Source organism: Rhinolophus sinicus, chromosome 17 (assembly GCF_057876585.1).
Source record: "Rhinolophus sinicus isolate RSI-liver-muscle chromosome 17, RSI-T2T, whole genome shotgun sequence".
Taxonomy (NCBI): Eukaryota; Metazoa; Chordata; class Mammalia; order Chiroptera; family Rhinolophidae; genus Rhinolophus; species Rhinolophus sinicus.
Genome location: NC_142517.1, coordinates 99,900,569 through 99,913,179, shown reverse-complemented (window position 1 = coordinate 99,913,179; position 12,611 = coordinate 99,900,569). Strand labels below are relative to the sequence as shown.

Genomic DNA, 12,611 nt, shown 5'->3' with positions numbered 1-12,611 from the left:
TCAAATACCCCACAACTATGTGCAAGAAGAATGTGTGAAGTTCTATAAGTCAAGGACAAAGCGCTGTGAGAGAACAGAGGAAGGAGAGAGAACTTTTGACTGAAGGACTCAGGAAGGCTTCATGGGAAAAGCGGCATTTGAACTAGGCTGGCAAATGGCATAGCATTCATTGAGCATTTGCTATGCCCCAGGTGCTGGGCTAAGTGCTTTATGCTCATTCCGTGAATGTAATTCTGTGAGGCAGTTACTGTTATTATCCTCCTTCTACAGAGAGGTGTTGCCTGAGGTCGCCGGGCTAGTGGGAGCTCAGCTGGGATTTGTGCCCATTCCAGCGCCCCTGCCCTGCCTCCCCAGCTTCAATCCTGTATGTGCCATCCTATGACTGCTGTCATTTTCATGTGCCAATCATCATTTAATTAATATTTTTCAGTAGCTTGGGCCACTCGTTTATAACTTAGAAAACATTTATTTGAAAGGGACATTTCACATCACCTCCTTAAATGGGAATCAAAACCACCTGCCAAACATGATTTAAAAAATAATGGAAATAAAATGATGCTGTTGAATTATGGCTAGAAACTGTTGCTGGTAAAATTCTGAGTGCTCACATTCTTTTGAATTAAGACAGGAGGTGAGAAGTGTTAAAGAGGTGTGAACGCGTTCTACCCGGAGTCTTTCTCCCTGGCTTGCCAGACTGGATGAGGGGCTAACTTTCCCAGGAGGTGACTCAGGTGATTTATTAAGTTACTGAGCAACATGTCCCTGAAAGCAGCCCCACGCTCTAGCAGAGGCACATGTCCCACTCTCTGGGACAGAGCACAGAGGGCCTACTGCCTGCCGGTAGTGCAAAGAGAAAGATTTAGGGTGCCCAGGGACGGGGAGCAGTTCAGTGAGACTGGAACACTGTGTGTGTGTATGTGTGTGTGTGTGTGTGTGTGTGTGTGTGTGTGTGTGTGTGTGTGTGCTGGGGCCACGGAGCAGGAAGAAAATAGAATCTGGGACTGGAAAGTACCTTGGGACTGATCGTAGCATTTGGAGCCAGCAGAAGCGTGTAGCAAAAGGAACATGGATTCCAATTGCTCCGGCGCCATGGTACCTCCTCCCAGCTTTGGACGGAGCCGGCCCTTGTGTTTCTAAGGACAGATGCAGGAGAAGCATGCTTCCCCTCATCGGACCAGGGTCTGGTTCCATGGCTGGAGTTTATTTACTGGCCATCTCTGCTCCCACCCTCAAAAGAGAAGATTGGCTTTACAGGAAATAGAAGAAGGTGCATTTCATTGTGAACAAAGGCCTGGAATTGGACCTCTCCACAGGGAAAATGACCTGTCTGGAGTCTAGGGCAATGACAAATCAGAAGAGGGAGCAGACAGGCACAGAAGCTGCTCTCGGAAAACAGACATGGTATGTACCATGGCCAAAGAGGGCCACCACCCAGGACATCCCCAGCAGAGGACTAAAAATGCCCGAAAGCGTTTCCCTGACATCAAGGCTGCCCAGCACAGAAGAAAGGCTGACCACTCCCGACTCCAGTGTTGAGAAGCTCCAGTGATGATCCTTTCTAACCACATGAACTTGAGCAGCTTGCCCAGCCTCTCTAACACGTTATTTGCTTATCCTTCAAGGGGGAGAATTCTTGCTCGGTCCACATCATCGCTATCCTGGAAGGAGAAGTATGGAAAAGGGCTTTGGGACCTGTAAATGCTGCATAAATGCAGAGTGTTATTGCCTTTTTGAAAACACAGCCTGTCTACACTGGCACATCTTGTGTTGTAGGGGAAGAAAGACCTAACACAGATGGGAAGAGACCAGAGATGGGCAGGAATAAGGGAGGAGAAGCCGTGCATGAAGGAGAGATTAAGACGGTTGAGACTGAGAAGACTTAGCATACAAATTCAATCAGAAAAATTCTGCAAGCAAACATCTCATCTCCTGTTTGTGTGACCGACGGCCACCTCCAACCAAGGGAGTGTCACCGTCCAGATGCACCTCAGGGAGGCCTACCACAAAGGGGCGGCAGGCCCCACCGGACAATGTCTCATCTTACTATGTGACATTGACTTTCAGATCGGATAGAATGTGTAACAAGATCGACCTGACACATTCAATGATTAGCATATGTTGTTTTGCTGCCTGGTAACTAGACACAAATGGTAAATGGTCCTAATAAATGACTGTAATGATCATTATTATTTAATAGAATCAAGCATCATTTACAATTTTTCTCTTTTCACTTTGTTAGTTTTCCAGGATGATAATGACTACCTCTTTTCTGGTTGCTGTGATGATAATAACGATGATCATTACACACACACAGACACACACAGACACACAACTGAGGTCCTGGTCATTCTTCCCAACAGGGTTAATTACCTTACCCCAACTGCTTTGTCTCTTGTCCCTGGGCTTAGCGTTTCCCTGTGACCACATGGCCCCATCCAGCCCTCTTCTACCCCACCCTCACCACCCAACTTGAAGTAGAGTAGTTCCCTTTCAAGTGTCTTCCTTAATCTTTTCTTGCCTTAAAAATTAGTGGACCATCATGGAATCAGAGATTTAGAATTGTGAGCCCTGAGAAGACATTTCTCTTCTAGCCCATCAAGTGGAGTGATAGGCTCTTGGCTAGAGTGTGGTCACCATGGATTTGTCAGCTTCTGGAGTAGTGCCTGGTACATAGCAGCTCGCAATAAGTATTTGTTGAATTTAAAAAAGAAAATCTAATTCAGCCCTTTAATCTTACAGCTAAAGGACTTGAAGCCCAGAGCAGTTAAGTGGTAAGTCCAAGGTCACATACTTAGTAAATGGCAGTGTCAGGACCCAAATCAACTTGCATTAGTCAGGATCCCAGCAGGAAATGGGTGGTACTCTCAAGTCAGGATAAATAACTTAAGGAAAGTTTACTACCAGGACTGTTTACAAAGATTGGGCTATATATGGGGAACCACAATTGCTACAGCCAGAAGTTGTCACGTCCCCTAGACGTGAAAGGGCGGGGAAGGAGTGGTGACCTGAACCAGGAAGGAGAACATCCGGGGGAGAGGACTGCATCAGAGAGGGATCCAGCCAGCTATGCACAACCTGACTTCATTGCCTTCCCTTTCTCCAGTCTCCTGCCAGGGCTCCCATTGGTCAGACTCAATAGGAAGCCAGAGGAGGAGGGAGCCCTATTGATGGAGTCCCTCCAGGTCAGTCTCCCGGGCAGAAAGCAGGGTGGAGACGGTAGAGGGCATATCTGAAAGGGCACACGAGTGATACCCACTACCCCTTGCTAAGCTGCCTCTCTATGGATTGCCCGGAGCAGTGCATTAATGAACTAAGTAAACATCTCCTGAGGCTCATCTATCAGCCAGGCCTTATGCTGGGGATACCGGGATGTGCTTCCTGCTCCCCAGCGCCACCCCGTTGCCTGTCATCCTCTGTTACAGCTTCATATGGGTCTCCCCCAGAATATTTGGATCTCCCAGTTGTACATTGCTAATATGATCATGCTGAGTGGTATTGCCAATACCCCAGGGGGTTGTTTATTGATTGCTGATGAAAGAGGCTCTGGGACTGCAGGGGTGTGTTCCAGGCTGGTCCTGGAGAAGGACAACGGGAAACTGCTGCTGGAGGGAGGGAAGACACCTGGGTGAGGCTGGTGGAAGAGCACAGTCTGACACTCACCTTGTCCAGTCTCACCTGGGCCAGCAGCCTTGATGGCACACATTATAAGATGTTAGCTTGTGGGGAGGAAGAAGTCTAGTATTGGAAACAGGGCAACAAAAAGGTGAGAAGCAGGAGAGCTGGGGAGAGCAAGGGTATGTGGGGTGCTTCACCCGTCCCCTACTTTCTCAGCAGATTCCCAGCAAAAAGTGTGTGCCAATGTCAGGAAATCCGTCCCATCTCTACTTCAAACAGAAAGGGAAAGAGAACAGCAGAATAACAAAATACATTTGTGAATATTAGGACGCAATAGCTCTGATAATTTGCCAGGTGGCTGCACTGCCAAAACGTCGATTAGAATTGGTCAAGCTTCTGAACCGCGTCCTGGAACACACATATTCAGATTCCCAAGGCTCATCATCTTGAACTCCTAGGGTGTGTTTAATTAATGCTACTGCTGTGTAAAGGACACACTATCATCTGGCCCACATAATGGGAATAAGACCAAATTCTTTTCTTTTCTTTTCTTTTTAAGAAAAATCAATTACCTCTCCTCTGGGACTTCCTTAAGACTCCATCAACTCATTTCAGGCTACAGTGTTCTGATTCTTTTGTCTCCCAGCCTTTTCCAAAGGGAGAGAATTACCTTGGAAAAGTCATTGGGGAGGTCTCCAATTGCACCACGTTTGTGTCTGTAGAGAAGTGGGAGAACTCAGACCCAGGCTCTGCTGCCTCTACAATATAGAGAGAGACTAGAAGACTTTGGAAACATCTGTGAATGCTTTCTTCGATTTTTTAAAATTTGTATGTGTGTATTTAAAAAATAGATTGTACATTCACTTGGTTCAAAATCCAGAGAGTACAAAAAGGTAGGTGAGGAAAGATTTCTTGGTATTGGCAAACACCAAGATAGAATCTTAGTTTTCTCTCTTTGTCACACAAAAGGTAGCTATTTCCAGACACGTATAAATTGTAAGGTGACATTCTCCATAGAAGTTTACTTCAGAGATAAATAATGCATTTTTATTAGAGATTTGTCATTAAAAACATTACCTTGTCCAGTAAAATAGAGACAGTTGCTCCGACTTTGGTCCTGTAGCACAGTGTGGCCATATAACCACTGAGACTGGGACTCCTCACCTGTGTTCACTACCCAGAAGGTACCTAAGACACAAGTGAAGACCCCGTCCAGGGGCTGTGGGGCCAATGAGCAAAGTGCAGCATCTTATGAGAGCCCACTGTCCCATCTTCCTGTGACATCTGGCATTTGAGCAAAAGACGGATGGTTTCTGAGGCGGAAAGATTTTTGACAATGAGAAAGAGCAGGTGGCCCTCCCAGCACATTCGTACTGCAAATGTGACAGTAGAGTTGCTCGGTGAAGCCTATGAGGAGGATATTTGTGATCAAGAAAGAATTTGGGGGCTATAGTCCCTGATGATGCTCTATCTGGGGAGCTTAAGGAAAGGCTGTATTGAGAGTAGGAAATACTGCATCAGGACCCGCTGGGCCTCCGTGCCACAAAAAGCAGATGGAGACTGTGTGGTTTCCCCAGAGGGGCTTCCAGTCCCCTGACCCCTCAGCAGGGACCCTGTGTGTGGAGCACAGACTGAGCAGCTGTAAGCACACGGTGGGCCTAACTGCAAGGAAGTGTTGTGGGTCTTTGCCCAGGTGACCAGGCTGGCCCCGGGTGGTTTCTGTACACACGCCCAGGGGTAGGGCAGCATGTCCTCTTGTTCTTAGGACCCCAGAAGAGACTCTAGAATGTAGTGTGAAGGTTGGGCTGGGGAATGAAGTGAAAGTGGGAGCTGTATTGGAAGGCAGTGTAATTGGAGGGATCTCTCACCCTAGCCGGTACTGTTTGCCTGGCTCAACCCTGGCTAAGCGTCCCCAGTTCCCAGGCTTGCCTCTTTGAATAAAACAGCTGATCCTTTGGACATTTGCCGAGGCCTTGCCTCCAGCCGAGGCGTGTTTGATCCAATGAGATGCTGCTGATTTTGCCTCCTGGCTGGGTCTCTGCCTCAGCCCTGTGCCCCCTCCCTGGTCAAGTTTTGAATTGAGCAAATGGTCCCTGGAACCGGAAGCTTCCAGATCTACTTGGGTCCTCAAATATCAGGTGCTTTTCAAATCTGCATATTAGTCGTCAGCCCCAGAAAACCTTTCTTTCCTGAGATCACCTCCTTGCGTCTACATGGTTTTCCCTGTTTGCAGGCATCTGACCTACCTTATATAGTGAATTATTTGAATTTGACTCTCTTACTCCTTCAAATTCAACTATCGTAAACTGAGGAAGTGAATAAAGAGAGACTCTCTCGGAGTTTGGGAGGAAAAGACTGTAACGTCACCAGTGTCCTTGAAAAATCCCATAAATAAATCATTTAAATTATATTCTCCTTTTACCAATAACAACCATCTGTAGTCTTATCTTCAATAATACTCTCACATGACAGCAGATAAGATTCTCCAGCCTTGTTGTTTGGGGAAGATTACGTTTCGTTTCATGTTTAATTGACAAGCTATACTTACCGTGGCCATTGCTAGGGAGATAGGAAAGCCGCCTGATTTTGAGGAGATGATAGAGGGGTTGGGAATAGAACAAAGGCTACTGGATGGCAAATGTCCTTGTCCTTTGGGCTGAGGTATTCCTGTTCCATCTTCACTTTCATCAGCAGATATACAATTGCCTTCACGATTCTGTGTAAAATGCCACCACCAAAAAACAAAGCAAACAGAGAGAGCTGTGGTGACCTTTCCCCCCCTTTTCTTTCTTTCTCTCTGAAATATTTTTTTCCAGAAATGTTATCACCCTTTTAAAGATGTCTGAAAATTGTGATAAATAGCAATAAAAGAGGCAGAAAAATCCCAGTGTCTGTGTCAAAGGGGTTTCTCGTAAGTTTTATGTGACTTGAAGAGGTTAAATGTAACTATGGAAACATAATTAATGCTATCAAGACCTTGACTTGAAATTATGTTTAGAGAAGAATGTAAATGTCACTGTCTCTTGTTTGAGAAGACAGCATTTTATAAACAGTGAATGAATCTTTCAGGTCTCTATGAGGTATTTTGCATTATGTTGTTAACTGGCCAATAAATGAAGTCAGGTTATCTCCTTTTAATTCTCTCAGATTCCTGTTCGCCAATAAGTGAGTATAATAATTTTCTTTTAAAAATCCACACTCCCCATCTTTAAGAAAAAAAATCTATTTTTACTTTTCTTGACTGATTTTATGACATTTTAATATAAGTTAGTATCAACTCTTCTTCCAATTTACTTAACTTCTATACTAATGTCATGAAACAAATCTGCCCTATTGGTAGCTGAAACATGAAGGAATGTGCCGTCTTAGTTTTTCTGGATCACTAGAGGCGAAGATGCTTTCTTATCTCAGAAACACAGCATCTAAGTCACAGACTACTGATGGGATAAAAAGCATTTTGTAAATCAAAGGGAAAATCTTTACATTTGTGGCAGCAGGTTTCCCCCACCTGTGTAAGGCATAACCTGACATTCATTTATTTTTTTCCTTTCAAAGATTGTTTTATCGTTTGAGTATTCTATTTCCCCAAATGGTAGCTATCTCCATTTAATACTTTTAGCACTGAAATAGAAGCATTATCTCCCTGATTCTAATTTAGACTATCTATGGTTAAGAGAGATTTAGCACAAATAAAGGGTTTGATCACAGGTTACCTGGGGCAAGATGCTTTAGTGTTATGTTGTTAAAATATTAATAATGCAATTGTTTGATCCATATCATAGACTACTGAAAATCACCTTAATATTTTGAGCTGTGTTTGTTCAATGATTGAATTAGTACCTGAAATACAAAGTCTATTTCAGGTGACATGAGATACAAACATCTTTTATCTCATATTGTATTACAGATTTTAAAATACCTTTTTAACACCAGAATTCAGTCATCTTTCCCTTATTTAAAAATGGTGAAGGAAAACGATTTCTCAAAAGCTGAATAAAGACAAGTATTTTCTTTTTTTTCCTTTTTTTCGAAACTACTTTTCTTCAGGGACACTGAAGCACTTGGTCAGAATATATAGCATTACTTCACCAGTGTAGGAACTCTAGATTCTAATATTACTTTTTTCTAAAATAATAACCATATGGTGCTTTTAATGATGAAAAGTAGCCCTTAAAAGTAGGAAGAGATCTTTATAAAAAAAGAAAGCACAAGAAAAGATCTTCCATAGGCTTTCTGATTTTGTTTTCCCACACTAAATGCCAGGTGCCTGAATGACAGGACATTGTGTGCATAGAATAAATGCTCATGATGCTGCTACTGTGGTCGTTTGAAGAAGGAACTAGAGCAAAAACACACCGGCTTCGAGAAAAGTAATTACCTGAGGAGCTGGATTATTGCTTCCCAACCTATAAATGAAAAAAGAAAACATCAAGAAAATTACTCACTCTATTCAGCCCTCATACCCTCAAACCTACCTCATCCCAAACCTTGCTCGAGAAGTCTCTTTCTGCAAATAGTTATACCTGAAGCATTTTCAATGTAAACCTATAATGGAAACTTCTCATGTGGCAAGGGGAAAGCTCATTAAATACCTAAAATCCCTCATTCTAGAGAAATGAGAAAACGAGAACACCTTACCCGTGATAGCTAAAGATTTCCCTCCATTTGTCAAGAAATGAAATTTTCCTAGTTATCTCTTCCAAATCCAGCGCTTGGGAGCTTTGTTCCTGGTCCGAGACTTCCATAGCCATTTAGAAAATGTAAGTAATCGGAAGAAGGAAGTTGTTAAGGTGGGAGAGAGAGGTCTGGCAGTGGAGAAGTGCCGTGGCTGGCACAGATGGCCAGGTGAAGAAAGCCACCCCTACTTTTGACCAGCGAGGAGATCACACCACACAATTGCTGCCCTGGGCTCTCTGTAAGCCCCTGCTGTCAGATCATGATTAAACTTTTATCACAGGTGGAATACTTCGTGTATTTTTGTTCACTGTATAGATGCCATGAATATTTAATTCAAGACACAGATTTATAAACAAAAGGATTGCAATTATCTGTATCAAAGCAACTGGGATAATTTAATTGATAAGCGATACATGCTGGTGAAATGTAATAGTACCTTATGCTGTAGTTTCTCCAGAAGTGTTTGTGAACAGAATTACATAGCCAAAGCAGTAAAAGCCACCCTGTTGAGATCAGAAAGCTGTATCAACTACTACTGGTTAATACGCAAGCCAAAAAAGAAACTGGCCAACAGATATTTGATGTAAATTTCAGTACACAGAAATTTGCATACAGTTTGAAGAGGGGCTGGCTTGATGGATTTCAGAGAGAAATTTAAAAGTATGTCTCTTCCGGTTGCTGAATGAATTGTAGCTGTAATAACTGGCATAATAAAGAATGCTGATGGTTGTGATGGTTAATTTTATATGTCAACTTGCAAGGCTCTGGTACCCAGTTTTTGCCAAATACCAGTCCAGATGTTGCTGTGAAGGTATTTTTTTTAGATGGGATTAATACTTAAATAGATTTTGAGTAAATTGGGTTATCCTTAATAACTTGAGTGAGTTTCATCCAATCAGTTGAAGGTCTTAAGAGAAAAGACTAAGGTACCCGTAGGAAAGAAGGAAGTCTGCCATCTAACTGCCTTCAGACTCAAGCTGCAGCATTAACTCTTGCCTGGGTCTCCAGCCTGCCGGCCTGCCCTGTATAGTTCAGACTTGCCAGCCCCACAATCATGTAAGCGGATTCCTTAAAATAAATGACAGAGAGAGAGAGAGAGAGAGAGAGAGAGAGAGAGAGAGAGAGAGAGAGAGAGAGAGAGATCTTCTGTCTTGTTCGTTGTGTTTCTCTGAAGAACCCTGAGTAATACAATGGTGTTTGTCAAAAATGAACTCCTTACCAGTAAAAGTGTTCTTGTCTGTTCTGTCTTGGTTGAATACTAAAATTTAACCTCTTCAGCAGGAGGCCTTTTTCTCTATAAACATTTCTGATCACAAGTTTTGTAAAATCCTGGGAATGCTAAGAGGTCAAGGCAATGAGGCTATTTGGATTTCCTGTGACTACAGTGGTCAGGGCTGAGGAGACTGGTTGTATAGAATATTACAAAGACCTTGAAACACAACAAGTCACTACCTAAACCAGCGGAGGATTTAGGTGTCTACAATTTCGCTTGGGTTTGCAGTTTCTTAAACTAATTATTGGTGGTTGTTTAACCATTTCCTATTCACAGGTCCCATAAACTTCCATCAGATTTAGTATTTTTGTAGTAAACATAAAAGGCATTAAAAATCCTTTCTTATTTCCCTCTTTGAACCATAAATCCTCTTTTAAAAAAAATCTTTATTGTTTTCCTCTTTATCATTTTATAGTTTTAATGGTGGTGTCAGGATTTAATATTTATTGGGCACCCCCAGTATGAAAAAATTTAGAAAGTCATATTAAAAAATAAGTTCTGGATCTGCCATTTCCTTTATTTACCAACCCCAAACCAAGAAAGGGGAGTCGCTAACGAAACTGTTTTTTTTGTTGTTTTTTTTTTTTTTTTAAGAATCATTGTTAACTATGTGAATTTGGGCTATTGTAACTGCACATGAACTTCGTGTCTTTAGCATACATTCTGCTTTAATCCAGGCTGGCTTTGTTCAGCCTGACAGGACTATGACTCACTCACGTTCTTTCTTCCTACCTGATCCTCCTACCTGTACATATGCTGTATGTCCACTCCTTCTAATCATTAAGCTCTTAGGACATTAGGTTCTGGTCAGCATCAAACTCACCTAAGAATAAAGCTTCAGCTCTATCAGCCATGACCAGGATACAATAACCAAACCTCAAACTAGAATAAGGTTTTAGTCAAACAAAGATAACACCTTGGCTTCAGTTATTTCAGCTCCAGACTCAGGAAAGGAGAACAGGCCCACAGACCGGTGCCCCTGGGAACCTGACCAAACAGTGCCATGACTGACACCAGGTCCTGAAGCCATGATGGATTATCCCTGTCTCAGCCCCGACCAATCGGGAGAGCCCATGCCCCCAACTCCATAGCAACCATGATTAATGATTTTCCCCTTGTATAATCGAGCCACTGGAGGCCACAGAGAGCCAGGTGTTTGAGAGCACTAACTCACCTGTGTCTCCGGACTTGGTGCCAACTCCTTATATAAACCTTTACTTTCTTTGCAGCAAACTCCTGCTCGTATTTTCTTTTGGCTTAGAGGCAACCGGTCCCCTTTGAGTCTGCGGTAACACCACGTCTGTGTCCTAATTTACAGAGAATTCTGTAAAGGTAGAAGCATAAATCCCTATGATTTGGTGACTTACCAATAAACCGTTCTGTTGGGTTCAGAAAGCATATTTTGAGTATTTCCCATGTGCTAGGTATTTGGAGATGCCAAAGTGAGTAAGATGTAGTTCCTGCTCTTCTAGTGGAGGAAACAGACACACACAGAGGGGAAAATGCTGTGGCTTGGGGAATGGGAGCTGTGGGAGCCCAAGGGGTAGGCAGAGAGCAGGGTGGTAAAGAGCATGGCCTCTGGGCCCAAACTGCTTAGTTTGAATCATGGTTTCATCTCTAACTAGCTGTATGGCCTTGGACAAGTTATTTAACCCCTCTGTGCCTCAGTTTATTCACTTGTGAAATGGGGATATAGAGACTTCTAATCTATGAAAATGGCATATCACTCCACTTATTTGACCTTATTTATCTTCCCATTGTTTAATTCTCAGAAGTGGAATCCCTGAATCAAACAATATGGTCATTTAAAGACTTTTGGTACATACTGCCAAATATCATCATTGTTCTTGAGTATCCCTTGCCCAGCCTCTCTATTCCTTTTATTCCCAAGTTGGAATTCATGGTCCCATTCTTTTCAACAAAGAAAGTGCTGTCTTTACTTCCCTACCTTTCTCTTTTCAGTTAGATGTTGATAAGTGTTCTACAAAAGGAAAGAGCTGATCTCTGAAATTATACCAAGAGTTAAGCATGTGATTCTCCCACATCCAGAGGAAACCACCACTTTCTTGTCCAAAGACTTAGAGCAGGACGCCTGGCTGTAAGATGTGGGGTGGAAAGAAAAGATGGTATTAGAGGATCCTGGGCCAGATCTGGAGAAACAGGACAAGGGGCAGGTCCAGCAATATGTGGAATCTGGGATTGCCCTCTTCAGTCTTTTTAATGTCCTTGCCCCCAACCCATGGCATATGAACTCACCTAAAACTCTGGTCCCAAGACTGCCCCTGATGCATCAAAGGATTGGGGCAGAATATGGGGTCTTAGGCCGCACAGGCCTGCCGCAGCAAAAGGAAAGAACAAGTACAAAGCAGGGGCCATGGGGAGCAGAGTTTTCCAGTCATGTGGGGGGGGGGGGTAGAGGTATTGCAGAAATCATTCACCTATAACAGAAATGCACTGTGTAAGTGCAAAAATCTGAATCCATTTGCTTACTTTGTTGATTATTTTGAAAAATAATACCAATGATTTCATGAGAAAAGCTAATATGTATTCCAAACTTGGAAATTAGTATGTAAATTGTTTTTTTTTTTAAAGATTTTATTGGGGAGGGGGAACAGGACTTTATTGGGGAACAGTGTGTACTTCCAGGACTTTTTTTCCAAGTCAAGTTGTTGTCCCTTCAATCTTAGTTGTGGAAGGTACTGTTCAGCTTCAAGTTGTTGTCCTTTCAGTCTTAGTTGTGGAGGGCGCAGCTCAGCTCCAGGTCCAGTTGCTGTTGCTAGTTGCAAGGGGTGCAGCCCACCATCCCTTGCGGGACTCAAGGAGTTGAACCGGCAACCTTGTGGTTGAGAGCTCACTGGCCCATGTGGGAATCGAACCGGCAGCCTTTGGAGTTAGGAGCACGGAGCTCCAACCGCCTGAGCCACCGGGCTAGCCCAGTATGTAAAATTTTAATGTTATTAATATTTGCTATAGTTTCCCAGAAAGCTACAACTCATCTTTATAATCATTTACTCAATTTAGTCTCAGTCAGATTTGAAAACCTTGG

The 12,611-nt window shown here is 43.1% G+C and overlaps 1 protein-coding gene across 1 annotated transcript in view; it reads right to left on the bottom strand.

Moving 5' to 3' along the window:
* The window catches only part of MINDY4B (MINDY family member 4B), a 34,124-nt gene extending 25,692 nt beyond the window's left edge, over nt 1-8,432 (bottom strand). Inside the window, exons 1-3 of the mRNA XM_019748820.3 lie at nt 8,254-8,432; nt 7,994-8,021; nt 6,164-6,331 (exon numbers count right to left, since the gene is read on the bottom strand). Coding sequence (XP_019604379.3) covers nt 6,164-6,331; nt 7,994-8,021; nt 8,254-8,366 — 309 coding nt within the window. The 5' untranslated portion in view covers nt 8,367-8,432. The remainder of the gene's footprint in view (nt 1-6,163; nt 6,332-7,993; nt 8,022-8,253) is intronic.
* Nucleotides 8,433-12,611: the final 4,179 nt, after the last annotated feature.